At 33.5% G+C, this 26,010-nt stretch overlaps 1 protein-coding gene across 2 annotated transcripts in view; it reads right to left on the bottom strand.

Moving 5' to 3' along the window:
- LOC128683127 (uncharacterized protein) overlaps positions 1 to 26,010 on the bottom strand; it is a 99,427-nt gene that overhangs the window by 57,344 nt on the left and 16,073 nt on the right. For both annotated transcript variants that reach the window (XM_053768399.1, XM_053768398.2), the window contains exons 2-5: positions 10,929 to 10,985; positions 9,375 to 9,516; positions 4,276 to 4,429; positions 3,561 to 3,688 (exon numbers count right to left, since the gene is read on the bottom strand). In XM_053768399.1, coding sequence (XP_053624374.1) covers positions 3,561 to 3,688; positions 4,276 to 4,429; positions 9,375 to 9,516; positions 10,929 to 10,936 — 432 coding nt within the window. In that variant the 5' untranslated portion in view covers positions 10,937 to 10,985. The remainder of the gene's footprint in view (positions 1 to 3,560; positions 3,689 to 4,275; positions 4,430 to 9,374; positions 9,517 to 10,928; positions 10,986 to 26,010) is intronic.

Genomic DNA, 26,010 nt, shown 5'->3' with positions numbered 1-26,010 from the left:
GAACATGCGAAGGTAAGAGAGAGAGAGACCCCATCGAAAACTGTGCAAAAAAATCGATTTCTGTCACCCTAGTGAATTATATAAACTATAACTACCAATTATAATGTTTGCAAGGAACTATTTAACAACTCAAATCGGAGTTCATCACTTCCAGTGCCAACAAACTAATTTTCATTAGTTTAGGGAGATTCCAAGCTGGTTCGGAAGCGATAAAACCTGCCAGCTTAACAAATAGTGTGTCTCTTCGGCGCAAATTGTTAAAGTCCAGTAAGTAAGTTTTTTTATCTGTATTTTCTTCTTATACACTATCAAAATTTCAAAGTTATACGACTGATTTGATGAAATTTGATAACATGAATAGAAAATGTCCGCTGTAAAATATTAATTAAATCGCAAATATTTTTACCACGAAATTCATACGGGACCATTAAGTTAATGATATGAAAAATCATTTATTTCCAAAGACGTAAAATTTAATGAAAACATTCTAAATATATACATATATATGTATATTTTGTATATGACAGCAGAAATAGATATCAACATTTAGTTGAATTAGTTGCAGTTGCTTGGTCGCTTTCAATGAATTTAATTAAGCAATGCCCGTCTTTCCGCGTAATCGGTTTACGCAAAGCTACGGATAATACGTGCATCCGGACAATAGTCACGGCACACAGCTAGTTTACATAGGCTTAATACATTATCAGTACGCCGTATATGTCGCTTTCAAACTTTCTAATATATCCACAAAAGAAAAAAATACTAGATATATTTCATTGCTCCATTTTTTTGTGAAAGAGGAAGGAAAACCAATTTTTTATATAACTATTAATGTAGATTTTCCACACTTCATTAGTTCTTATTTCGTACTCGTATTGATAATAATATTTTAAACAGATATAAATCTATATTGACCCGTAAGTAATTTAAAATATTCTTGAACGTGTAACTGTGACGTATTGGTAACAACGACTCTGTCATTAAAAGCCATGTAACAGCGATGTGCTTTTGTATGTCTATCAATATTAATGTTGGCTGTGGAGCGTTTAATCACGGATGCACATGTGAGCCGAGAGCCAAGCGCACACTGATCACTAAGCTCTAAGCTTATTCAGGTTATCCTCGTGTGGAATAATTAACTGGAGGGTAGAGGAATGCATTTAAGTACTGAGGCATTTCAAATCATGCCGGTGACTAGTGGCTCTAGAGTCGAGGTTGATGGTGGTATGTGATTACAATTTTATAACTCTATTCCGTTAAAAATATTTTGTTAATTTTTTACAAAATTATTTTGTAAATGTAATACCTGTTTATATTAATGGTGGAGAAAGTAAAACTTTGAGAAATTTAAATTAAAAATAAATACATAAAAATCTCAATGTAATATGCATTAAAAACCACAAATTTAAAAAATCAAATCGATATACATTATTTGCATTTCTTAATTCTTCGTAATCCTTAAAGCTGTTTAAATGCCTTCATAATTAATTTGAGCAATTACGAAAACAGGGAAAAGGCGCGATAAGCAAAATGTAAACAAACGAAAATTAAAACAAAGTTAATAAAGAAGCCGAGCTAAACTTCATTACTTAGTCGCGATCCGACTGTCTCATACCTTTAGCATTAAACCAACCGGAGTATTGATGATGTTTTATATAAGACTGATGTAAAGCATGTAAGATTTTGATGTTTCAAAATCTTACTTATTATTTTTCTTATAATTTTTTTCCTCTATGTACTATGTACAATGATGTCTCTCTAGGAATATCTATCGATTTTTTTAATTGAAATTATGTATCTCAATTTAAAAAATTGATAGATATTCCTAGATATACTTAAGTATGTCTAATTATATATAATTAGAAAAGTATAATGGAGTATATAAGTATGTATAATTATAATTAATTAGTAAGTAGGTATAATTGAGGCACATAATTGTAATATTTTGACGTGTCAAAATCTTACTTGTTATTCCATCAGTCTTATACAAAATATCATCGCCTGAGTAGATATACATACTTCTACATTCTATTTATAATAAGAAAATAAAACAAATAGTCAACGTTATTTCAGGTCCGTTATAAATGTATTATTCGTATTTTATTAAAGCAATATCGCAACCACTCAACTGAATGAAGAATATCAGTAAGAGCAGTTTTTATCACCCTTGTTAAGCGCTTCTGAACCCAGCCTGAGCTGGGCACCAGTTAACACTGGCGTTGACATTAACCTGCGCGCCACCGACGTTTAGACAAAATGGCGTACTTTGAGATTTTCTGCGCAAGTAAACTTAATGTCAAAGTTGACTATTGCAAGCCACTCTTAGTTTTTATCATAAGCTCCTTAGCGCATCAGAAGGCACGCGGACCTACTTTTGATCGGATTCCTGTCTTGACGGTTTAAAAGACAGACACGTGAACACCACGTGGTAATGTTTCACTGTTATCTAGAAATACTGTAAGACTTAGCGGAAATTTGTTGTCGTAGCTAATTTATGATATTGTTTTTCGCCGCTTGTTTATAAAACAGCAGATGGCCTAAAATAAAAAGTGTTAAAAAATGTGTTTCACGAATATGTGTCGGACAGGGCTAATTGGACAATTATACCGTACAGATTTATCTAGCTTTATAGTTTATCTATCAGATTGCAATACGATATTTCATCACAAAGCGATGAAACAACCCATCGGTTCATTAAAACCATTTCACGGTGGTTTAATCTATCTGATAGGCATATGTCAGATAGAATATTTGTCACAATTCAATTATTACTGAAATACATATTATTTTACTTCGACACATTTATATTAAAAACTAAAAATAAACGAGTCTTAATTCGATCCTGAAGAATTTAAAAACAGTTGAACAACAATAGGCTCGCAGTCAGATCGGTTACGGAAAGTTTTGGATTATAACATTTTTGTTTAAGGAATTAATGAGTTAATAAATTACAAGTTTACCAGTGTTTTAATTCTTCAATCGAAATAAATTTCCACTATAATTCCTGGTTTTAGATAGATATCACCCATTATTACGAAATTAAACTATGCAAATGTTCGTATTGTTTTGCAGTCGTAGCTTTTTGAAAATATAATCGTAAGTAGTAAAATAACCACAAGTTGGATAATATGTTACTATAATATTTATTGAATTTTTTTTCACTACTTTACTGTCACAGAATATTAAAGTATTTTTTAATGTTAGCGGTAATAATTATGTTTAATTAAAGTACATATTTGTAATGATAAATATTTAAAATATTTTTGATTTTAAAAAATTGTATGGATGTATACTCGGTATATATTTACTATGATGGGGCATGCGAAGAACTCAAGGAACTATTATTGATAATATAATTACGAATTTACCTGCGAGTAAGATTATTAAAAATCGTGTGACATATCTCTGCCAAAGCCCATAGAAAACAGGCGTGAAAACATTATGTTTGAATATAAAATGTTATTTGATAATAATATTCGTTTTATGATATCTATGTAAAAGACTGTTTGTATTTATTGAAATATGATGAATTATCTGTTTGTCTATGAATGTTTACTTACCAGATATTCTAAGACCATGTTCCAACCGATGACAAAGGCGACAAATTCCCCGACAGTGACATAGGAGTACATATAAGCGGATCCAGTGGTGTTGGGAACTCGAACTCCAAATTCGGCGTAACACGCACCTGTTGACAATATCTTTCTACTATAAACTGTCTGATCTCATAAAAGTGACATATAATAAAGTTCCTTTAAGATCTAATTATATTCGTATGACTATCTTGTACTACTGTGTAGCTATATAAAAGTTTTTTTTATTTTTATTCAGCATGCTAACATTTTCATAGGGCGTGCAGTGAGTCCTTCCGACTTCACATCAGTCTATACGATGATTAAATTTATACAAGCGTATTATAAAAGTCTTAAAATTATTATTAAAAATATTCATATAAGGAAGAAGAAAAATCAAGACATCATGTAAAATTACATAATTTATGTAATTTAAATATAGTCGTCTTAAGATATTACTTAAGATACATTATGAAAAATCACATTTATGGAAGCTTAATTTTATATGATGAGCTGTGTACACATTTTAGTACTACGACATAGTATAAAATGATTGTCCGGTTTTGACAGAAGCTGTGTACTGCTAAATAAAGTTTCGAACATAATAATTTAGTTTGACAAGCGAAATTGTATGGCTTGTTCGAAGATTAGATTCAGTTAGCACAGCACAACTTCTGTGGAGTCCGACCCGGATCATACGTACCTGAGAAGATGCTGGCGACTGCTGCGATTATGAAGCTGAAAATCACACCAGGGCCAGCAAACTTCCGCGCTACCATCCCGGACACCAGGTACATGCCTGTGCCCACACAAGAACCCACGCCTAGGGACGTCAGATCAGTCGTCGTCAGGCATCGCTGCATAAAAATATAGCATTATATTTCAATAAGCAATTCTCGTACATTGCGCTTCGATGGAAAACTAGATCGCTAATTACGACGAAATCTCTATTCTGGGAAGTGACGATTTATTTATAACTAGTGACCCTACACGGCTTCGTACTTGTGCAATAATATGCAAGCTTAGATATAAACTTTTCTCTATCTATCTAAAAAGCCATTAAAATATATTATAATTAGTTTTGAAGATCTAAGCATACATAGGGACAGACAGATAGTGGGAAGCGACTTAATTTTATACTACATGTGGGTAGTGATTCAATAAAGCAGATAAACAAAACACTTAGTTCAAAAGGTTTTGTTTTAGTCTATTTAAAGCCTGTGGAAAGAGAAAATAAACTAAACACTTAAACGTTTCTCTCCATGAAATCTCCACGAAATAATAGAATGAGCAACATAAATTAACTTCCATAATACCTACGAAACATTGTTAAAACTTTCATAAATTGAATCTTCGTAAACTCCACCTGAACGTTTGTGTGAAACGCAATGCAACAAAGTTGCAACGTTCACTTTATTCGCACCTTGTCGTAAATTAGATGTTGTTCAAACCCTGTGAATGCATGCCGAGTATTGGCGAGTGCAATGGGTTTCACGAGCGCCGTTTCAAATGCGCCCTTTTAAATATACGGCTTCTAGAATGTTTACAAGTCGGGCTATAGAACCAGTTTACATCTCTTGTACGAGGCTATTGAGGGAGACATAGCCTTAATAGCTGATGGACATGTAATAGCATTCCTAAAGATGGTTGACCACAAGCAGGCGGCCGGGTTTTAAGCGAACTTTGGGCTTAGGGGCGTCACATTCACGAATATAATCGGGAACACGCGAAGATGGCAGAGACACACTCAATAACGCAGTGCATTAGACTCGGTTGGGCCGATATCAAGACACAACATATAAACACCAAGGACATTGCTGTAGTTTACAAGAAGGCTTAACAAATATGAATCCTAAAACTTCGTAGTGTAAACGAAAATGTAGGTAACGCGAAAAATTCTAACACGAGAGAAATAAAAAAAGATTATTTACAAAGCCATACATAGGTATAATTAATTATGTACAGGAAAGAAGAAAAAAATATTTGACTACTATCATGAGTACATACAAATTGGTGTTAACTATGAAATTAAAATTGGTGTTTTGCAAAACATGGGTGTGCAAAAATAAGTAAACAAACGTTGTTATTTATATATGTGTCATTTTCTGTTTAGAAGTATTTATTAACTATTAATTATAAATGTAAAAATGTGTTTGTTTATTCTACAATAATGCGGTAGTTGAGTTATTGAAAAGTAGCATAGGCAGTAGCCTATGCCCGCGACAATAAGTATATGTCGTGGACAACAACATGAAAATTACATTCATTGCGTAATAAAGTTAGATTTTTAATTGATTCAATAAAAAATAACAAAGTTTGTAACTAGCGCCATTAGAAAATAATTTTAAAAAATCTTCTCGGTTGAACGGGTTCCTCGCAGCTTACAAACCAATTTACTGGGTCAATTTAATTTAAATTTTTCAACGAAATGAAACTTTTGTTACCGCGGCCGATAGTCTATTTTGCTTCGTCTAAACGAAATATATTTCCACGTTTATTAAAAAAGCTGATAGTTTTTTTAAACGTGAATAACAAAAATCGTTTTCCATTTATATTGAAATTTCCAACCATTTCCCAAATAAAATGTTGAGTATTTATATTTCAATGCATATTCAATTATTTGCTTCTTGTAATAGAATAGTCTGGCGGACACTACAAAAGCCATATTTCATTGATTTTCAATGGTTTGAATTGAGCTGTGTTTATTTATTTTTATTGTTTACTTGCCGTTGAATACGTGTCGATATCAAACAAAAGTATGAAAACTAGCGTAATTAATGAAATGGATTGCTAATTTGTTAAAATTGCTAAGTTTGACCTCAGGTACAACAATAACTAACTCTATTCCAAATTTCTTAAAAATTGGCCCAGCGCAGCGGTTTAGCTATGAAAGCAAAATAGACAGAAAGACAAAGTTTAGCATTAAATTAGTAGGTAATTTTATTGTGTAGGTTTATAGTATTTATTTTAATGTTTTGATTTTTTGATTAACGAAGACGCTTTTTTAAATTATTTCTGATGTGTGATATAGTTGTGCCCAGTACCTAATCACTTGTAGTGAACATTTCCATTTTGAATTTGTCATTCTGTTTCTTATTTTTGTACGTAATTAGTATGCCAGATACAACGTAAACTAATTTTTGACGTTCATTTAAATTGGTCCGTCCTCCATCAAAAAAAAAATTAACTGAACGAGTAACTTTCAATGTTTCAATATATTTTCTGGCGTTAACTAAATCCCCTGTTTCTATGTAAAAATATTTTAAGTCCATTAAAATTTCCACTACAAAACAATTAACCGAACCGTGAAGCTTTCAATGCATGTACAGGAAGCTCGGTTAATCCTACGTAGAGCTTACAAAGCTATTTACAGTACTCTTGTAATCCGATTTCACGGCGGAAATTTTTGAGAGAAAACAGCGTTTTCCAATTACTTTTAAATGTTCCCAATGTGTGGGGATGGACGTGCGAATGATTGTGATTAAATAATTTTCATATTATAGCTAATTGTAGCTAAATTAACGACATTGGTCGTTAATTATAGATTTTAATTGCTGAGTGCAGGTTCTGAATTAATACCTAACCGCTCATAATATTTCAGGTTGGTTTTCACTTTGATGATTTTACATTTGTTTATTTTTATTCTGATCTATATTTATCGAATTGTTATCGAACGTTTAATCTAGGATATGATCAAAATGTTTTTTCATAACAATGTAAGAAAATAAATATTTTTCTTTAACAGAACGAGTCTATGCAAGCACTTATAGGACTCCATTGCAAGCTCTCACGCAAAATGCGAGGGAAACGTGGGATAAATAATGATGTAATAGATCAAACCTATTTTTCCTCTTGCGCGCATGCTTGCGCGCTATCTATAATGAATAGTAGAGCATCTCTGAACCTTCTTAGCTAGAAAATCAAGTATTACAATAAAACTAGAAAGTATACTAGTGTACACTAAATTAGTTACTTATTTATTCACAATATTTTCTTAATAATTAAATAAATAGTTGCGGTCCACCAAAAACCATAGATTATGAAACTTAGTATATTTTTCATAATGGTATATTTTTGAAATTACTAAATTATAGAAATTACTTCATCAAATTAACTCCTAAATAACTCCCTATAAAGTGAGTGAACTGCACCAGTCAACTTAGGCGTTGACTTTGAACTGCACGCCGCCGCTGACGTTTAGACAAAATGACGTACGTTGCGCTTTCTTTCGTACGTTAAAGTGAACGTAAAAGTTGACGGTGCAACCTACCCTTATGTGGACGGCTAATAAAAAAATTACAATATACAACCAAGTAGTTAATTAATACGAAATAAAAATAATAAGGAAACAATGATTGTGAGAACAAAAGCTTGTAAATAGATGTTTGAGAACAAACGATACAACATTGCAAACAGTTAAAAATTTTCTCGCACAAAAAACTCAATGAATTGTTCTCTTGTTCTCTTTACTAGAAAAGTCTCTTTTGGTTATTTATTTTTAAGTAGATAATATTGTAAAACAAATTAAAACGTACTTTGTCCTTTATTAATTTCCTCGTTGGGAGACTGTTTGTTTGTATGAGCCCATTCATCGCGAGCGCCGTCGCCTGTTTGAAGTCTCTCTTTATTGTATTTTATCAATGTAAACGATGTTTTTTTTTGTGTAACGAGACTTAATTACTTACTGACTGCATAAATAAAATAGCGGTCATTTGCTCTTTAAACATAAAATTATATATTTTTATTTTAAAATAATAAATTCGAATGATATTAATTCATATAATAAACATATTCAAAGTGCTGTTAAATGAGTTTTCCGCATTTCTTTTCAGTAAAGGTAGTTTAGAATTTCTAGTTTGTATTTAATAGCTGCGCCCCGGGGATACGCTCCCTTTTTAATTTCGGGATAATCGGAGTAATTTTTTACTTACATGAAAATAATTTGTTTCTTATAAAATGAAATATTAAAGTTTTATGATTCATCTTTTCAATAGCTAAAATAGTTTAAAATTAGAATTTTATAATTTGACTCTATGGTTATTGAGTATTTGATAAGTAAACAAGTTTATAAGTAATAAAATATAATTAATCCAAGGGCTTAAGTCTGACGAAGACCGTGCGAAACGGAGAATATTAAATAGGAAAATAGGGTATATGACTGACGAAGCAACCTGGAATGCGTTTTGTTGAGAGATAGCAGGAACGTAAATCACTATTTGCCATGTTTAATGCCCATAACATAACGACCTATGGCAGTTGGTACCCAAAATCGTAACACAAATTTCTGTCTATACCAAAATCTCAAGCCGCGTGACGGAATTTCTATTTGAAATTTCTATTCGGTCAACAGCACATCAACCACATACATTTCAAAGAGAAATACTTTACATTTTCTTATTTCCCGAGGAAGTCAGCCGTGGAGGACTTCCTTTAACTATGCCTAATTGAAGAAGTCCACATGTTGTACTTTCTCCTCTAACAATGTACCGTTTCCACACAAAAAATATTAAACATACTCGTAATGTGATGAAATATGGAATGATGCTACGGCGACTACGATAAAAAGGATAGGAAATAACATACTCGTCCAATCAGCTGTAAGCACAGTCCTAGCCATAGGGACAAATTCTAAAATTGTTGATGTCATTAAGGAAAGCGCGTGCTAATGGTCTGACCTTTCACGCAGAGGAAGGAACCGCACCGGAGAAAGTAAGGCAACAATAGCATAATCAAATTTTGTAGTTGATCGCCAACAGCCGAGAATTCCAGTAAAAAGGACGTTGACTGAAAGGGAATACTTACTTCAAGTCGTTGCCTTCCGGGAACGGCTAACTCTTGGTTATCCGAATCCCTGGGATCTCGGGTGCGTATGAGTTTAGTAAAGAGGTTGTGGCCGTCTCGTCGGACGCGCACCCAGTCCACTTGCCGGACGCGTCGCACGACGCTGTACAGAAAAAAAAAACGTAATAGCTTTATGTTATTTCACACACAATTTAGTATAATTGTCATTTGGTTTACTTCTGAATTATGACTTGAATGTGACGTCAAAGCTAAAATCAATGTAAATTTGTAGAGATTTCGAGTTATTAAAAAAACAATATTATTCCTTTACAATCCAGAGTAAACAATATTACCCACATTATTGTTACTTATTACTACTTATACAGGATTATGTGAAATTGATGGTTGAACTAAGTAAAGCCTGTAATCCATGTTCAATCACATCCGTTGACCTTATAATATGATTGTGTAGCGAAGTACATTGTAGCGTAAAAATTGATATAAAATACTATTTTTAATATATATAATATATTAAATACAATTTATCATTTTAAATCTGATTAAGTTTGTAAAATTATGGAAGCGTTGCAGGTAAGAGATTTCCTTTTTCGCTCGAAATTTTGTTGCATTAAATACGAATTTAATTTTTTATTTAAAATATTTTTAAAACACGTTCGTAAAATTACAAGATTAGGTATAATAGTTAATAGACATTCTGCAAAACAATGATCGAATTCGTGTGTGTGGATAATCATTATTTTTCGAACGTTTGTGTTGATAATTGCGCTGGGCTTTGTAATAGCGCTCAAGTGCGGATTCAAATTCAATTCAAATTCAAAATTCACCTATTTTTCTTTTGTAGTATATTAGTATAGATAATATGGATAATGTTATATATAAAAAATACTTAAATAAATAGCAGGACTAATAAATATATTTAATAGAACTTATAAATGTGCGAAGATTTAGACCAGAGGGATAATTAGTTTTTCACGGATCGCGCAAATGTTCCGCCTCGTGATAATGATCAACATTAGCGTGATTTTTTTTTAATTTATGAAATTGTGAGCTCTGGTAGCTCGATAAACGAAAAAAGAGCCAAATTTTAATGACGGCCCTTGTCTGTAGCGTCACGACAGACATGTCGCCCGAAAATGTGGACATGAAAGGGAGTTTTACCTATATGTTAATTTTGCAGGTTTCAATAAAGACCTATTGGAAATTTATACAATGATAATTATTGAAAGAAAAGGTAGACTTGTGAATATTAACGTAAATATTGTTTCCGTTTTATTTTTGTTAGGACAAAATTATTTTTGCAGCTCTTTTAATGCCTTCGTCATATATATTTATTATCAGAAAAGAAATTGTTTTTGTTAAAAAAAAATTGTTTTTAATAAAAAATAAAATAGTTTTTTTTTTTTGTCGGGGATTACGACATATGGAGGGAAGTTATAATCGAATGTGTATTGTACTTTAACTTTCGATGTAACTTGTTAATATGTATTGGCTCAAAAATAATATAATATGAAGTACCATGTGATGTATATGAACTTTTAAAAATATATTACTAACCCCTGCATTTTGCAGTTTAGAATGCGCTTCTTGTGGTCTACATGGACGTTGAAGAACCTGCAAAAAAAAATTACTATTTAGTTCGAGTGACGAGAATTTTACGTCTATTCAAATCAAAAAGCATTTGTGACATACATATCAAACTATACAATAAAAAAAAATTGTTATTTATCTGTAATTTCAAAATGTGCCTATGAAAATAATGTGATGCCGGTACTGATAATATTGATGTTGACATAAAATTGCAATTAAAATATTATGTCTACATATTTTGAGCTGAAATTATTTCCATATGCACAGCATGTGAGATTTATTATTAATAATATAAAATATTTTGTAACGGAAATATGCATTTTGTTTATTTATTTGTAATAACTTTGTTGCACGAAAATAAGTAGACAAATGAATCAAAATTACGTTCCCATTTTATTTCGTACACTAACTATTGTTATTGCTCATATCTCATGTACCAAGTTGTATTGCAGATGTATCGGCTTAAAGAATAACGTTATAATTTTGAAGATTCAGCTGTGGCCTGTGATTATACAACTGGCCACCTGCCTGCCATCAACACTCTTTAGGAATGCTATTTTGGCCTATCAGCTGCTTATATCCGTTACCTCGTACTAATTCTAAGGCGGAACCACAAGCCACACCTATATGTACTTTAATTGCCGTCGCCATGAATAAATCCACGGGGACTCCGGGACCTTAATCTTAAACAGCGCTGTCGAGTTCTATTGCACTTGTTTAGATTACCCCGCAATGCTTTCCTTCACAGGAAACAAGAAGACAATAAAACTATATCAGTTTAAAATTTAACAAACTCATGTGCCGCAGGGTATATATATAGAACCTGGAATCTATTGATAACTGGACTAGTTACTAATATTATTTATTTACAAAAATAGTAATCTATTTCTAAATAGAAATAAGTAGGTAGTTCATAAATAAAACTGTCAATATCGGAAGTATAGTATTAATTTCAGAACCGCTTGGAACGACGACGACCTAATTTTTATCGACATTTTGAGTAGCCTCGCATTTCCGAGCTCCCATCGTGAGATTGGATCTGAGATACGACACTTTTAGTAGTTTCACAGCATCTTTTAACTCCTAATTGTACGATCCAGTAAGTACTCGAGCTGTGGTCTAGATTTTCCTTGCCCTCCAATTGCAACTGGATAAATAGTGCAGATAAATTGGATTTTCAAAGGACAACAGTGTAATGAAATTTATCGGGCTTCACACCGCTGAAATGTCTGAAAATGTTTATTCTATTGATTGCTGTTAGTCCTTGATGGACACGTCCATCCTTCCCGTATATGTTGTACAAGTCAATTAAGGGATAGAAAGCCTGCTTAGTTGAAAGGAATTAACTAAAGAGTTCAAAATTAAAATCAAGTCATTTATTTAGAAATTAGAGTTTTTAATTTACATTAAAGCCTTCACAGGCATTTTTTTACGTCTTATTCTAAATTTAATAATATTTATCTAACTACAAACTACTAGCATTTAGGACCACTGCTGAAAACAAACTCATTTAAACAGTGTTGGTCCCTATTATGCCAGAAAGAGCTAACCATTTTTAAAATATAAATTTATATACAATTTTTTCTCCGTAATATAACAATGTAAGTACATGATAAAAGGTAATACTGAAACTTATTATGATTGAGATGGAGTGCTGATGAAAAAAAAAGAAGATATCAAGCAAATTTAAGGGTTCATTAAGTGGACGCTAGGCATCGACGCGGCACATCCTCGAATGAAAACAGCTCGCTAAATTGTGAGATGATATATACAATTTTCCAATGAGTTTGGTATTGCTCTATTGACTAAAAGTCAGAGATTTTTTAATTTATTGGAGCATATTCGCATGGGAGTTCCGCAATATCGTACGCCGACACCCGCTTGGTCAATATTGCAATATGTAGTGTGTTTCGAACGCTTTTGTACATATTAGTACCTGGATGACCGAGCTCAGCTCGCTGCTTTTATTGAAGTTTCAGTGAGAATACGGAAAAAACCCAATTTCATTTCACATTGGACAAGCTTAGCCTAGATCGACTATTTGTCAACAAAAATCGAAATCCGTCAAAATCGTTCGAATCATTTACGGAAAGACGACAAAATCCTCTTCATCTTCTGCTATACCTTTTCCTATTTTACTTGGGGTAGGCCCAGATATTGCCCCCCCCGACGGGTTCCCATCTTGTCGCGATGGTGGGGCTTAGTAACCGGGGGGGCTGGTCTGACACAACCAGCCACCCCGGTGAACCAAGAGGAACCCAAGGCCCAGAGACTTTGGTGGGTGCTCTGGGCCTGGTGGACGGTCCCCTCAGTAGTACTGCCATTGGCTGGTGACCCGCCACCAGCCTTTGGATGTGGAAACTAGAGGGGACCAGAGGTGGGGTCGCGGGGGTTTGTCCTCCGCGACCACAGCGCGGCCGTGGCGCTGAACACGGTGCGGTGGGGCCGCAGGGGAAGAGGAGAGTCGGTTGCTTACTTGGTCAAACAACTAAAAAGAAGACCGTGCGAAGTGGTGAAAAAAATAGAAGCATAGTGGACCCTGGGCTCCAACGCTCCATGGCCGCGGGAGAAACAGGGAAACGCAGAGATTACTGAGAATTCAGAAAAACTAACTGGTCTGGGCATTATCACTGACAAGTTAGAGAAAGACAACAATATTCCTAAGCGCAATAAGAAAATAATCTATCCATTTCAGCTTTTTATGAAAATATTCCGCTTTTATACTACTTTTCCAGATTTAATGAAATATAGTAAATTAATTCCATTATTCAAAAAAGGTGAAAAATCTGAGCCTGGCAATTACAGACTAATTTCCATATTACCCGTATTAAGCAAGGTATTTGAAAAGATAATGCTCAATCAAATGCTACATCATTTTAAGACCCATAATCTTTTCCACGGCCATCAATATGGCTTCACTGCCGGAAAAAGTACAACTGACGCGGGAGTGGCTCTTGTCAGTCATATTTACAACGCGTGGGAGAATTCACAGGATGCCATCGGAGTATTTTGTGATCTTTCCAAAGCATTTGATTGTGTAGATCATGAAACACTTTTGCGAAAGCTTAGTCAGTACGGTTTTGATTCTAAATCAATTGAGCTAATAGCTTCTTACTTAAAAGATAGGTTACAAACTGTTGATATTAATAACGTTAAATCAAATGGTTGTAATGTAAAAATTGGCGTACCACAAGGCTCAATTCTAGGACCATTTCTCTTCCTGGTTTACGTCAATGATCTGCCATACATGGTAGAAAAGCGGGCTGACATCGTGCTGTTTGCTGATGATACGTCATTAATCTTTAAAGTAGACCGCCATAGCGAAGACGTTGATGATGTAAATCGTATTTTGTCTACCATTTCAAATTGGTTTTCTGCTAATAACTTATTGCTGAATGCAAATAAAACCCAATGCATTAAATTTACACTTCCCAATGTTAGGCAGGCTCACGTCGACGTGACTCTGAATGGAGAAAGCTTAGATTTTGTACTAAACACCAAATTCTTAGGAATTACCCTTGATTCCAAATTGCAATGGGACGCTCATATTAATGGCCTATCTAAAAAGCTTAGTTCCGCGGCATTCGCAGTTTGGAGAATCAGACAACTGACGGACGTGGCGACTGCTAGATTAGTTTACTTTAGTTATTTTCATAGCTTAATGTCCTATGGGATACTACTTTAGGGGAGTGCTAGCACCATTAACACTAATTTCATTTTACAAAAAGAGCAATACGTGCTATATGTGGTTTGAAGAGAAGGGATTCCCTTAGAGATTTTTTTAAAGATATTAATATTTTAACTTTACCTCCTCAATACATATTTGACAACATTATGCATGTCCGGAAAAATTTAAACTTATTTAAAAAAGTTGGTGATTACACTGATAGAGCCTTACGTAATAAAGATAAATTGTCTGTCCCCGGGCATCGGTTGGCCAAAGTTAGAACGTCTTTTGTTGGGAACTGTATCCGTTTTTATAACAAATTGCCTAAATGGATTCTTGATTTGCCGGACAAAAAATGTCTCTCGACGATCCCCCTGTCCTCTGCGGCCGAAGGGTGGCTGCCTCTGTATCGGGTGCAATGTGTGGGTGTGGGTGTCACCTGCCTATCACCTCTTGCGCCCGTACAGAGGCAGACTTGGGTGCCCTGTGGCACCCAAGATTTTGTGTGTATCGCTGGTCCCTTCAGGACCAGCGGTCGGTGATGCCCGCTCCCCCCGTCAGCTTTCTGACTGGTGTGCGGAGTGGGCTTGATGGTCCGCGCCACGCTCGCGTGGCGTAAGGGGCGGGTGGTTAGCACTTGTGCTTGCTGCCCGCCCAGGTCGGGGCCGAAAGGCCGGCCGGGGGGGCGTCGCGGTCGAATGCCTAGCGACCCCGTGACGTCCCCCATAACGGCAGCGTGAAAACGCCCCAGGGGTTTAGTGGGTAGGCTGGGCCGACTAGCGGCCCAGGAGTCCCACACTCAGTGCGTAACAAGCATTCCCCTGGGTAAACAAAAAAAAAAAGGCCCAGATATTGCCCATTTAATATAGGATTTACCAATTCCCTTCATCTAACAAAATTTCATAAATGTGGATAAATACCTACAACAATCTTACGTTAGAATTTTTAATATTGTTAAAGATACTAGTATAAAATTAATCCGAATGTTTTCTGGCTGCGCCACAGAGGCCGGTTGCATATTTGCTTTTTCCGTCCATCATTCGATATTTTATGTTGCATGTAAATACCTACCTACTGAAATATTTCATAAAATATGTTGATCATAAAATTTTACAATTATTATTTACAACGTACACTCGTGTCGCCGTATGTCTCATTATACATACATACACGTGGAAAGTACTTTATTAATATTCATCAGAATTATAGCGTTAATTAGTATTAATATTTCATATGGATTTAAATCCAAACTCGTAGCATTACCTCGGATTTACGTTCCGTCGAAGATTTGTACAAATTCAACTTTTAATCATGAAGTTGAATTATTGAAATTTAATATAGTTCTGTTCGATTTATACATTGAAATTTTCATATACATTTTTAATCTCAGACTTTTTGACGACAATAAGTGATGTATATCATCCTAATTGAGTAAAAAATTTTGAATATTAATTTGAATATTGAAAAATCTAACTTTTCTTTTTATTTTTTTAAGTATATGCAAGTATGTGTCAAATTTTTATGTAAAAATATTTATTGAAATGTCTTGTTTTCAGTTATATATTTTTTAATATACCGATTTGGTATAACAATTCGTAATTCAAGATCAAGAAGTTTACGGAGTGAATATCTAAGCTTGGGAATGTCACATGTAATTTTCGATATTTTTAAAGAATATATCTATTATTTAAAAATATCTAAAATTACATGTGACTTGAAATTACATGATATAAAATCTTTTTATTATGTTTATTAAAAAAATATCTAGTTGATACAAAAACACGACGAACACCTAATAGTTTACTCAATCAATAAATAAATAATCCAAAAACAAAAGATTCCTTCAAATCACGTACGTGGTTCAAATTCAAAATTCAAATCTCCTGTCCGAAAATTGCTAATGACGACAACCGAGATCCACTCGTTGCACCTCCAATTTGTCTCAAATATTGGCAAGTGTAATAGAGTTAATTTATATCCAGACTTTCATGGAGTGCCGCAAGAAAATTAAGAGAGCCTCGGAGCGTGGGACGACGACAGCCCGCCGAATCGAATTAAGATGCTGAAGCCCATGAATTCTTCACCCCAGAATTCTAATAAGCTGAGCCCGAGTCGATTTTTAGGGTTCCGAAGTAAAATAGTAACGGATAGATAGACGAAACCGTTTAGAGATTGTCATGTCTGTCCATTCATTTCAGGTGCTACGCGTCTGAGCCAGAACTAAGGCGACTGGTGATATGTATAGAAACATTACCAGAAAATAAATAAATGGAAGAAACAAATATCAATAAATATGTTTAAAAACGTTTATTGTATACCCACTGGTAATACTGACGTACCATAATTAACCAAAAGACCAAAATTATAGTTCTAAAAACTCGATCCTAAAAATACTAAGCTTATAATTAACAAGTCAAATATATATTTTATTAATAATGTAGGTGATATTAAAATTGTTGAATAGTCGTCCACTCGCGAGTAATGTGAGGTGTGAAACTCACGTCGAGCGCGTTGCAGTTATAACAAAAGTTATTTGAAATTAACAACTTTGATCAAAGGCCGAAAGCTGCATACGGAATTTGCAGTTCGTAATAATGCATTTTTACCCGTCCTAGGTGTGCGACAAATGCAGGGCGACAAGTCTTTATGAAAATGTAAAAGTGCCCATGTAACGAAGTTGTTCATGTACGCAGAGCATGACATCACGTCGTTTGGCTTTCAGTCGCTAATACAGGACGCCGGGTAAAACATACCACATTCTGAGATAGTTCGAGCGCTAGACGAGAGACTAAATAAAATCCAAATTGTTCAACATTCAACATTGTTCCCTGAAAACTACTCACCTGTCCATATTTCATTTAAAATTAAACTGTGTGTGCTATACGAAATAATTCTAATATTATGAAAAATTGGATTAAAAGAAAGAATTAGTGATGTAGAACGAAACGTTTTAATCTTGCTCAAATAGTAGACATTGTAACCTCCTTGGCTTCAATGTTTATTATTTGAACAAGACTTCAAGAAAATCTTACGTAAGTTATGAAAATACTTAATGATTATTGGTAAAAATCTTACCACACGATCATTAATAGCACAAGTTTATGTTACTTCATGTCTAGATTTGACCTTTAAATAGTAATAATATATATTAAATATCATTAAAAAATCAATACAACAATATTGTATTTTTGGTGTAGGAAAAATATGAATGTGCTGTTCAATAATTTTGAGTAAATCACTTTTAAAAACCGCAAATTAGGAGCAAAATTATGCTTCAAAATATTTATTTTTTTCTATTACACTACAAACAATCAAACGAATATTTTAACAATAATGAAATATAAAATTTAATTTACACAACTTTACTATTTTTGAAAAGCGGTCCAGGTCCATGACATGTTCGGCACGCGTTACGGGAAGCGAGAGTGGGACACGTAGCGGGAAATGGATTGGACACGTTACGGGAAACGACATGGGATAATTTGCAGGAAACGGGACAGGACAAGTTTCGGAACAATACACGTAGCGGAAATCGTAGCGGGTAACGGGGAATTCAACTAGAGATGACAAAAAATACGAATTAGGATCATAGTCATAAATAAATTTTATCAGTCTTAGAATACGCGATAAAAGAATAACTGTAATTTTACTTCCATTCCTTTTAAGAACTGAAATTCACGCGTGCGAAGCCGCGGGCAAAAGCTAGTGAAATATAAAATTTAATTTACACAATCGAACAAATTCAGTCTAATTGAAGTGTATCATTATAATTTTAAAGACTTTTTGAAATGATCTTTAATTGTAAAAGCGCAACAATATTGCCTGGCGTCCCACACAACGTGAGGAAACGAAAACCCTAGAGTACCTCATCTAAACCCAACCTTATAATCCTCTTGTTGCAGCGTCGTTGTTACAAGAAGCTTACAATCTATTAAAAGCTTGTATACAGAATGTGCACTTCGAAGATTGAATTAGCTCTGTGCAAATTAAATTAATTAGCTCATATGCATCAAGTGAAGCACTATGAAAATTCCATTTATAATTTTTTACCTTTTTTATCGGCACTAGATCATAGTCACGTTTTAATATACCATGTGTTTAGTATCAATGGAAAAATATAAAAAGCAATATGATCTTTTGTTGTACGATTAGGACCAATACTGTTTAAATGAGTTTCTTCCTTTCCTTATATTTTTCATTAAAGTACTTATGTTAATTTTAACATTTATTTTGTTTTTAGAGTTCCGTACCTCAAAAGATAAAAAGGGAACACTTATAGGATCATTACGTTGTCCGTCTGTAAGTCTATCTGTCCGTCTGTTAAGACCCTTTTTCTCAGGAGCGCGTAAAGGTATCAAGTTTAAATTTATACCAAATACCCAGGAGTATAAATCTTTGGTAAACTTGGTAAAATTGGCGATTTCCCAAGGGTATCAATACCATGAAATTTGGCAAAAAGTTGGGGTATAACGTACTGATAAAGAAAATATAGTAATTTATAGTTGCATCACAGAAAAAAGTTATATTTGTAATTTCCATACAAAATGAGTGCATTTTGAGATTTCACAAAGGAATCAAAACCTACAGGGATATACCCGATGACCTAGAATCATGAAATTTGGCATAAAGTAAGGGCATACTATGCTGATATAGGAAAAAATCCAAAAATTGGTAATAATGGTCCATAGTAATTCACTTTTAATTAAATAAATTATCTTCTTTCTGCTTATTCAAATTTACAAACTTTTTTTAACTACTACAGAAAAATGTCTTTCTCGTCCGTTATCACCGTTTTTGCTAAAGAAACAAAATTTTGTATACATGAGACACACGACCGCTATAAACGGTGTGTGTTAAGAAACATGTTCCATAAACAATGTCTTGTGTATGTGTTTTCTTGAATGTCTTCAAAATATTTTTGCTGGCTTTACGAGACGACTAAGTGACTAATAGGCCAACCATAGCATTCCCGAAAGAGGGTTGACGTTAGGCGGTTATAAAATCACAGCCGAATCTTCAAAATTTTATACGAAACCTTCGGTGCGCGAGTCTGACTTGCACTTGACCGGTTTTCATTTCTCTACCAGCCAGAAATATATCATTCGTTACATAAACATAAGTGATTTCTAGTTGTATTATTGCGTTATTGCTATTTAAAATTTATTAAGAATTAAAAGAAAAGTTAAGTTAAATCTTTCCCAGTTGGTGCAGCGGTATCTTCCTTAAGGAATTTGACTACAATCCGAGTGCGAAAGTGAATCTCAGAACTTAATAAAAAGAATAAATAAAATTAATAAACCTCTAAAATCTATGTGCATAATTTACACCCGTGCACCCCGCGTAGCACTTTTCATTACGACATAAACAAATTCCGTGACGTGATATTATCCCTTAAGCAAAAAGGTAGAAGCAACACCGTTGTGTCGATAAGAATATTATGCCCACATTAACACGCCGATCTCAACCATATACTAAGGGAACGATGGATCAAAATTGCTAGAAATCAAAGTGCTCTTTATTCGCGGCTGCCATGGAGCACTAAACCCGTCATTTCGTCATGTTTTTTATAGCTACAGGGAATCTAAGAGAAAGTTCCATTTTTATTATGATTTGAAACATTATCCTACTTTGAGTTAATCTTTAAAATAAATGTACTGTTTTAATAAAACTAATCTTGAGAAAGAAACTTAAACTATGAGAGTGACATTCATTTAGCAGACGACTTAAACGGATTTCTCATAGACGTTGAAAGCTTCTTCCCGCCTTTGCAAAAGGTAATTTTGTAAGAACTAGTTTCGACGTCAATATAAAATGGCTCAATGGGTGAAGGTTTGTGAAGAGTTCAATTTCTTTAGCAGGAATTTTAAAATGCTTAAAGTTGGCGGTTTGTTTCAATTTCATTATAGAAGAACTATTTAAGACTGAAAAACGACGGATGCAGGGCATTTTACGAATATTTGATAAATTTTTATAAAGTAATACTGAACGAATAGAAGGACAGTTATTTGGACTGTGTTATATAAAATCTTTGTGTACTATATTATAACTAAGCTGGATTTTTGTTCTTTACTAAATCTCCTTGACATTTTTTTTCCATTTTGGTAATTATTTAACTTAAATTATTAGAAACATCAGTGAAAATATACTGTGATAAATACAATGCTTTCGAAGATATGACACAAATAATATCATACGTTTTTTGACTCCTTAAAATGCTTCATACTAAATGACAATGAAATGTAACGTCACGATTAAGTAATATGTCATGTAGGACAAATCACACAGATCGAGCTAACCCCAAATAGGATACTAACTCAACGATACTATATTTTATGACAAATACATATTAGATAAACATCCAAGACCCGGGCCAATCAGAAAAAGATCATTTTCTATCATGACCCGACCTGGGATCGAACCCGGGACCTCTCGGTTCAGAGGCTAGCACTTTACCACTGCGCCACCGAGGGGTTGTCAGTTACATAATAGCTTTACAAAAAATGCTGTCTGCTCGCTACACAGCTACCTTAAATATTGCATTATGATATTTTAATAATATAATGTTATAATAATATTATTATTTTAATGGTAATTCCAACCAAATTATATCTATGAATTATAACAATAATCTTAAATATCTATTGTATCTAGATTACACATATTCATTACAATAATCTGACCTTGCCATCTACCCTTTGTTATATTATTTTTGGATTGTGATTCGATTCTTCTCTATAACAAATCAGTCGGTCAGTGTAAACACTCTGTTTGACAGATTAATATGAGCAATCACTCGCATCAACATCAATTAATGCCTATTAATGGTCTGTTTGGGAGATTAACCAAATTGAATTAACGATATAATACAGGATTTATACATTAATTATTACATACCTACACGGCTTTTGTAATGTTTATAAATATATTGATGTTTTAGTTCAGGTCCAATTAAATTATTTATAACATTAAAATGTTTTACATTAAAATCTTTGAATTATTTTTAGATGAATATAAACATTTTGGGCTCAATTTGTAAATGGATTGACCCTCAATCTGTCTGCAAGTTAGTATTCATTTTCAAATAAATATGTCAATGGATTGCACCACTTAACGTTTAAAATTTGGAGTAAATTTTGAACTGCAGTAAATCTTATGAAATCCTATGAATTCCGCATTCGTCGATATCAAACAAAGATAGACTCATGTTTTTCATGTTTGATAATCAAGCTCCAATGGGATCATTGTGAAAACGCAACTCCGTCCGCGTTATAAAATGTGTTTGAATATATTTTATAACGCGGACGGAGTTGCGGTCACGAATGGTTTATACTATAAATACAAATAAGTAAGAAAACAAAGCAGTTCCACCGCAGTAAACTCTTAGCAAAATAAAAAAGACAGTTTTAAAAGCTGACATTTAATTTCGCAAAAGCCAAACATACGACTAATAACAGCCTACGAAACTCGTAGCTGTATAGTCGTGTTATATGTAACTTTTACCGTACTCCGCAATGAAGTTAATGCCAGGCTTTATCAGTGCTTGTGATGAAACAACAACAGTGACATTGACCAATCCCAAAATATATCGATATATTATTTGACGACCTCTGTAGCCTAACTGTAGACTGCTACACTGGAGGTCCCTAGTTCGATCCCCAGTCAGGTCAAGATGGAAAATGACATTTTTTCAGATTGATCTTTGACTTGTAGTTGTATCTATATACCTATGTATATGTCGAAATGTCGTCACCTTAATATATCTGAATATAATTGTTTTTTTAGATAAGTACGAGATGTGTTATCAAATTAAAGCTCTTATGATAAGAATTTCGATAATACATATCATATACATATTTATTTCAAACTTTTACTTTTGAAAATTACGATAAACATTTTTCAGGCGGGACATGCAGGCGGGTTTTGTTTTTTAAATTAACTCCCTATATATCTATAAATCTTCATCGCAGATAGTAATAAAAAAAGTGTACAGTTGTTTTCCCGCAGCTGCACTATGACGCTAAATCACGAAGACGAATATCCTCGTCTCACTCGCTCACAATCCAGTCTTAATTTCCGTTCGGATTTGAATTTTCAATCACCAATGCCCTCGCCCATATTCTTTGACATGAGAAGAATTAATATATTAATGCCTTAAAGCAACTTAAAAGATGGAGCAAACTTTGATACCCTATTAAACGACTTGCATGACTTAACTACTAAACTGCAAAAGATTTGGAGTACGCTCAAGAGAGGGGATTTATACAAAATAAAGCTTCTAGAAGTATGCAGAGCGTCTATGGTTTGAATATTATTGGAACTGAGGATAAATCAGGGCATTTAGTTGTAAATAATTAATAGGTATATTTGTATAAGACTAGTGTTATATAACAGCTGTTATTCGAAATAAATAATTGTAACATCGTTGTTTCGTTACTTATAATTTTATTTCGATGTTAGTTTTAGTTTGCAGAATATTTAAAACAATCAGGGCATTAAAGATGTGTTTCGTGTGGTTCCCGCTCACTAAGACCACTTCAATTAAGGATTGATTTGACAGCTGATAAGCAACAGTGGTATATATAAAGAAGGTCCAGATTCAACTGCTGATTCTCCGAAATTCAGATTCTATATTAGATATTACGTAGGCCCTGCTCAAAAGGTGATTGTAACAAAGAACTTGCAAGGATGAAATAAAAATGAGATAGAGTGATAGGATAGATAAGGATGAATGTACGACGAATTCTGATAGGCAACCGAGTGTGGCACTTTCCACTGCTTTTTTTGCTCCAGATGCAACAAACAAACGTGAGTTGTAACGCTTGACAGTTACATCAAACTAATAAATAACAAGTAGAGTGCGCTCGTAGCTCGCTGCTATAGCTACGAAATGCTACGAAGTACTACGAGGGGCTACGAATGCCTACGACACGATATTAACGTTTCATTTACTAGTTGCCTTAAATTTTGCAACGTGAATGCCGAAAATTCGACCGCAACTTAGATAAAACGCAAAGATTTTAGAAAAATTACAGGGTATTTTGTGATGACAACTTAGTTAATTTTAGTTGAAGTTCGTAAGTGTTGCGTCATGTATTGAGTATTGGGAATTATTGTAACTTGTAATGCCTATGACAAAATAGATTTTGTTTTATTTCTTGACCATCAGAACTAATCTATATACAAAAAGAAACTCAGTTACCCTAAACTAAGTCTTAAATTACTCTCAACCAAAAACTGATGAAATAAGTTTCCTTAAAAATATATATCGATTTACTTTTTATAGAATTCACGCGGGCGAATCCGCGGTCAATAGCTACAAGTACATAAACATGAAGAAGAAGTGAGATACGTAAATGTGATAAAGTCATCTAACCAATTGATCGATCTCTCGTCGCACGTTATGAGACTTAACATTTTCGATTTAGATTAGAGATCGAGCGAGGTTGAAGTATCCATGTTTCTAGACATTTTATAGTATTATTCAATTATATTTTATGGCACAACATTAAATACAAACGTACAAAAAATGAATGCTATAAGCATTCTTCATTTTTCCTATTTATCAGGTTGTATGGGAGATGAAAGTCAATTGCACCATTCAGCTATCTATAAAATATCCACAGAGTAGGTACTTCATAAACTGTAATTTACCTCGGACACAATGCCCAAACCGACCGTCAAACAAATCGCTCGATTCAACGTTCAAAGAGCGATTGCGGTTTAATTAAAACGAAATCTGTTTCAACAAAACTCATAAACAGCTTTAAAATGTACATCAAATGGAATTTTATATGATCATCCGATAATTATTTGTAATGTAAATAAATATCCGACTACTATATTGCACTTTGCGCAAACAACTGTATGTATTCAGTGTTGCAACTTTTAATGAATATGCTTTTAATAAACTGAAAAACTCCTGTGATGAAAATTTTAGTCTGTCATCCGTAAATTATATTTGACGTTGTCAACTACATTATTGCATTCGTGTAAATACAAAAGTTCATGAAATACGGAGCCCTGAGAGAAAATTGAAAATATCATTGCGCTTTAAATATAAAAGTTAAGCCGTTTATGAGGTTTATCATATCGTTTTGTGTAAATTTTACCCTTGGTATATGTCACATTTGTGACATACACCAAGGGCGAAATTTACATTTTACAAGTATAATATTTGCAAAACTGAGCATTCTGACTGTAAAGAGATTTAAAATGAAATTTTACAATAAAATTCGTAATATCGTAGGCTATGTTACCTTATTAAAAATCAATATAAAATCACGCATCTATTGGTGTAATCTATACAAAAATCCGTCTGGTTCTTGAGTTTTTCGCAACAAAAATAGACAAACAGATGCGATTGTATTATAGACATATAACACAATATTGACAAATATAATCGATCACCAATAAAACAAAATGAAGGGTTTAAAAAAATTATGACAGGTCATAAAATATCTGCTTGAATATTATATGAAAAAACCTTCAACGAAACAAATTGAACAGAGGACGGTAATGTAATTTTTTTATTACACTGTATATCGAATAAATTAACTGCAAGTTGAAGCTCATTCAGGTCCACTTAACGGTGGTATTGTTTAAAAGCCTGTGTTACTTATATTCTGTTAGTTATGGTTCGGTTAAATTGATGTTGTGAAATAATGGCAATTTTAAAATGCATTTTTATTTAAGTGCAGTTTAAACGTTGTTAAAATAAACAACCAATCAATAGGACGTAATAGTTCAAGATTGATCGTAGTCGAGTTGGTTCCATTTTTGGGTGTGACGTCCGTGTGTGATTTAGACCTGCCTCGCGATCGACGTCAATCCTCTTTGGGAATGCATTTATTACCTTTCCGGTCAAGTCTTTTTATTCAATATTCTTATATGATATCCACAGAAGGATACGAAGAAGTTTTATTTTTAGCGGGAACCACACGAAAGTACATTTTTACAGGTTTACACTTAATGCGATAGTGCTACACTCATTACTAACGTACATAAAATATTTATTCACCATTGTGAATTCACGCAATGAATACGAGAATACAATATTTAAATAAGTAAATAACAATATGTACAAAAACATATATAAATATCGCGCTTTTATGGCTTACCTAGGACGCCTGACATCTAGTTTACAATTGAATATCCAACTTTGAACAAATGTTCAAATATAACTGGAAATGCAACACACATTTCAACATTAGCTACATCAAATGGGATACTTTTTCAGTATCTGACAAAATGGCTTTGTGTAAAATGGTATTGATGGATCCCAATTAACACTGAGTATAATTGATGTTTTCCAATGGGAATTTTATAATGTAATGGATATTGGTAAATTCAATTTGTACTGAAATACTACTAATATAAAGTTTC

This window comes from Plodia interpunctella, chromosome Z (genome assembly GCF_027563975.2).
Source record: "Plodia interpunctella isolate USDA-ARS_2022_Savannah chromosome Z, ilPloInte3.2, whole genome shotgun sequence".
In the NCBI taxonomy this organism is placed as follows: Eukaryota; Metazoa; Arthropoda; class Insecta; order Lepidoptera; family Pyralidae; genus Plodia; species Plodia interpunctella.
Note: the sequence above shows the minus strand (reverse complement) of the source record. Positions and strands in the feature narration are given on the sequence as shown.